At 40.2% G+C, this 3,301-nt stretch overlaps 1 protein-coding gene across 1 annotated transcript; it reads left to right on the forward strand.

Annotated features, from left to right (window-relative positions):
• Positions 1–1,155: 1,155 nt before the first annotated feature.
• Positions 1,156–1,554, forward strand: LOC139122209 (fatty acid-binding protein, liver-like). The gene has a single exon (XM_070687632.1). It carries the CDS (start codon positions 1,156–1,158, stop codon positions 1,552–1,554), a length of 399 nt encoding a protein of 132 aa, XP_070543733.1.
• The last annotated feature ends 1,747 nt before the right edge of the window (positions 1,555–3,301 follow it).

Below are 3,301 nucleotides of genomic sequence, written 5' to 3' on the forward strand. Positions count from 1 at the left end.
TTCAGATCCCCATAGGTCGTTTGGTGATCAATGCGGGTAAGAGGCTTGCACGTACACATCCGTTTAATAATCAAGCGACAAGCTGTTGCAATCTGTTAACTTCTAGAAAGGCTGTGGTATACTAGGGAGTTTGTCAAGACTGTTACTAAATTTATGATCATTTTCTAGATAATGCCACTCATTTCTCCCATTTAGTACTTGGTTGAAATTTCTTAATGAAACTCGTTTTTTGGGATTTTTTGTCTCTTGAACATTTGCAGAAGTGGTTTTTTCCTCCGAATTGAGCAAAATATAATAATATCCCACAGTGCATTCTGCTCAAATGACGCTTGTTGCTAAGGTAGTTTGAATATTACTGGCCATCGAGAAAAACTAGGTTATCCGTTCTCAATAAGCTAATAAATACCATATGTTCCAATTTCAGTCGTAATGCGATGTATTCTACGTGGTCGGACGTTCGCGTTGTTTTCATTTTTGTCGAGAATTTCAGCCTTCTCATCGTCATGGCCGTAAATTTTTCAATTATCAATTTTGTAAAATACGTAAAGTTTGACGTCTCTGATGCTATCTACAACAACTATATTTAAAGGTAAAAGACCCGTTTACGGCAATTTGAAACTACGTTTCACGCGATCAGCTTTAACCAATGAGCAAAGTCACCTAGTCTCTGTTGCAAATGGTAACATTTTACACTTTCCGTTGTTTAATTATTCGATTCTTTTTGAAACTATATGTTTTCGTTCCAAAAACAAAAGCAACTAATGTATCTCACCGAATTTACCAGAAAAGTCTCATGACTGCATGCATAGATATGAAATGTATAATGACGACAGAAATATGTTCGGTAATCATGAACATTTCGTGTTGTACGGTGACTTGTACTAAGAGTGTCGAGTTGTTTGCAGAGCGGCGCGAGACACTTGTTACACGGAGATTCTTCGTTAATCTGCTGCTACCTGATACTATTTATCCCGTGACATCCGTATCATTTCTGGTTTTTTTTAATTAATAAGTAATAGTTGACGTAATTAAGTCCTATAAATGCCGAACGCCGATCTGTCATATGCCAGTCAATTGCAGCTACAGCTCGACGACTGACGCTTAGTTCAAAGACACAAACCTTGGAGAATCACCACCTTTTGAAGAAAAAAAGAAATGGCTTTCCTGGGAAGTTGGAGATTCGATAGATCTGAAAACCTGACCCCGTTCATGCTAGCAGTCGGTGCTCCGCCGGAGGTGGCGAAAGCCGCGGGCACCATGATATCATTCTTGGAGTATACGAAAGACGGCGACAGCTACAAAGTCAAGATGGAAACCCCGAGGGGTGACATGGAGTACACCTTCAGGCTCGGCATACCTTTCGACGTCGAAGTCATGGGCTCCGGGAAGAAGTTCAACGTGACGGCGTCGGTCGAAGGCAACAAACTGGTAATGACAGGCACAGGGCCGGACTCCGTCACGCAGACCCGCGAAGTCGACGGGGACACGATGATCATCACCTTGACCAAGCCTGGCGTGGAGGTTGTCGGTAAACGATTTCTGGTCAGAGTTTAACACCGCGATGAGGATGGAAACGCCGGTTTGATCACCACCACCGTTCAGAAGTCTATCGCCACTGCTGGCAATATGAGAGATTGTAAAGAGTACTGTATTAGCCTGGTCGATGATAAAAGTTCATATATTTGGATGTTTGTGCGGTGTGGCCCTGTCATGATCAATGTGAAACGTTGGCTTTGACAATATTTTGAAAGAGACTCGTTTTATATTTAGCATTATAGGCTTGGTTGTTCTCGGTGTTTGTATTTTCATTTTTTGTATTACCCTGAAATGGCATATCTTGATAGTGCTCTGTTTCTCAGTTTAACAAGTCTGGATCAAAAATAGAAATAAAGACATTTTTCATCAAATGCGCAAATCCTTCATTGTATTGATTTTGTTTCTCGGGATACCTCTCCCTCCACCCCTCCCCTCACCCCTCTTCACCTCTCTCTCTCTCTCTCTCTCTCTCTCTCTCTCTCTCTCTCTCTCTCTCTCTCTCTCTCTCTCTCTCTCTCTCTCTCTCTCTCTCTCTCTCTTCCCCTTAGTCGGCTTTTTTGAGCTAAGTTAGAGCAGCCATTAGTCTCTCATTAGCATACCTACTGTATAACGGTAGACACATGAAATTATGTCATCGGTCTGATCAGCTATCCTATCTCCAAGTGGAGCCGAAGGTTTGTATTGTCATAGAATTATTTCAGGGCGTTTCAAGTTCTTTCCAATGTATGAGACTTCTCAGACACGGGTAATAGTAAACGGCAGAAGTAATGCTGACAACTACTCCATCAAATAAAATTGTACGATCGTTTCATAAAGAAAATGATGTACACTGCCACTAATTTGTAGATTGCGCGAAAACGAAATTATGATCACAGTTAACGTCAAGAAAAATAAAACGTTTGTTTCTCATCCTAGACATATTGCAAAAATGATGCGGTGACGCTGTTTTTTGTCTTCTCAATTTTTTTATTTTTCAACGAACAAGAACGCGCAAAAAACCAAAAATAATATAGGAATGCATGCAGAGATAATTGCACAGCAGTGCTGACAGCTTAAATTAAAAAGTAACATCCGTGTACATTTCTGAAAAGAATGTTAGTGTCAGTTATTTTGTTTACAGTTCTGTTTTACACAGCACTGTGTTATGCACTAGCGTCGCGTATTTTTTTGTTTATTTTTTTTTTTCATTTTATTTCCTCATGAGCAGAAAAAGGAAGCAGCGGGTCTGAATTGACGCGCGCGAGGATGAGAAACAAACCTTTTTATTTTTCTTGGCCTAAAAATCGATGGCACAGCGCAAGAGGGGCGTATCCCCTCTGTTAAAGCATAGAAGATATGCCCCTCTTGCAGCGGGCAATCTAATTTTTTTTTCTTCCGTGAAATGAGCGTAAGAGTCAATTTGAGGACAATTTAGTAATGGCGATATTACTTCTCAGATATGCTCCTTCGTCCCCAGGCCCCAAATATATTTACTTTGCAGATGTTACAGGTCGAGGATGATTAAAATATGCACATAACAAAAACCCTCATCGCGTTTTCAGGAGGGAGTCACTCTATTTCGATTATTATGCACAAATTCGCATGAAGTATAAATCCCATAGTTACACAATGATCAGCGTGACATATCCGTGATTCTCAATCACGGTCCAGCTTCTATTTTGAAATATTTGTCGTCCATAAAACTTTCAGTGGCTTAAAATTCTACCTATTTCAGCAATGTACTCATTTATTTTTTTAAATTTGCCGTGTTCAAATCACTAATTCG

This window comes from Ptychodera flava, chromosome 21 (assembly GCF_041260155.1).
Source record: "Ptychodera flava strain L36383 chromosome 21, AS_Pfla_20210202, whole genome shotgun sequence".
In the NCBI taxonomy this organism is placed as follows: domain Eukaryota; kingdom Metazoa; phylum Hemichordata; class Enteropneusta; family Ptychoderidae; genus Ptychodera; species Ptychodera flava.

What these genes read in the sequence shown, in the direction of transcription:
- LOC139122209 (XM_070687632.1), top strand. Translation starts at nt 1,156, where the DNA reads ATGGCTTTCCTGGGAAGTTGGAGATTCGATAGATCTGAAAACCTGACC.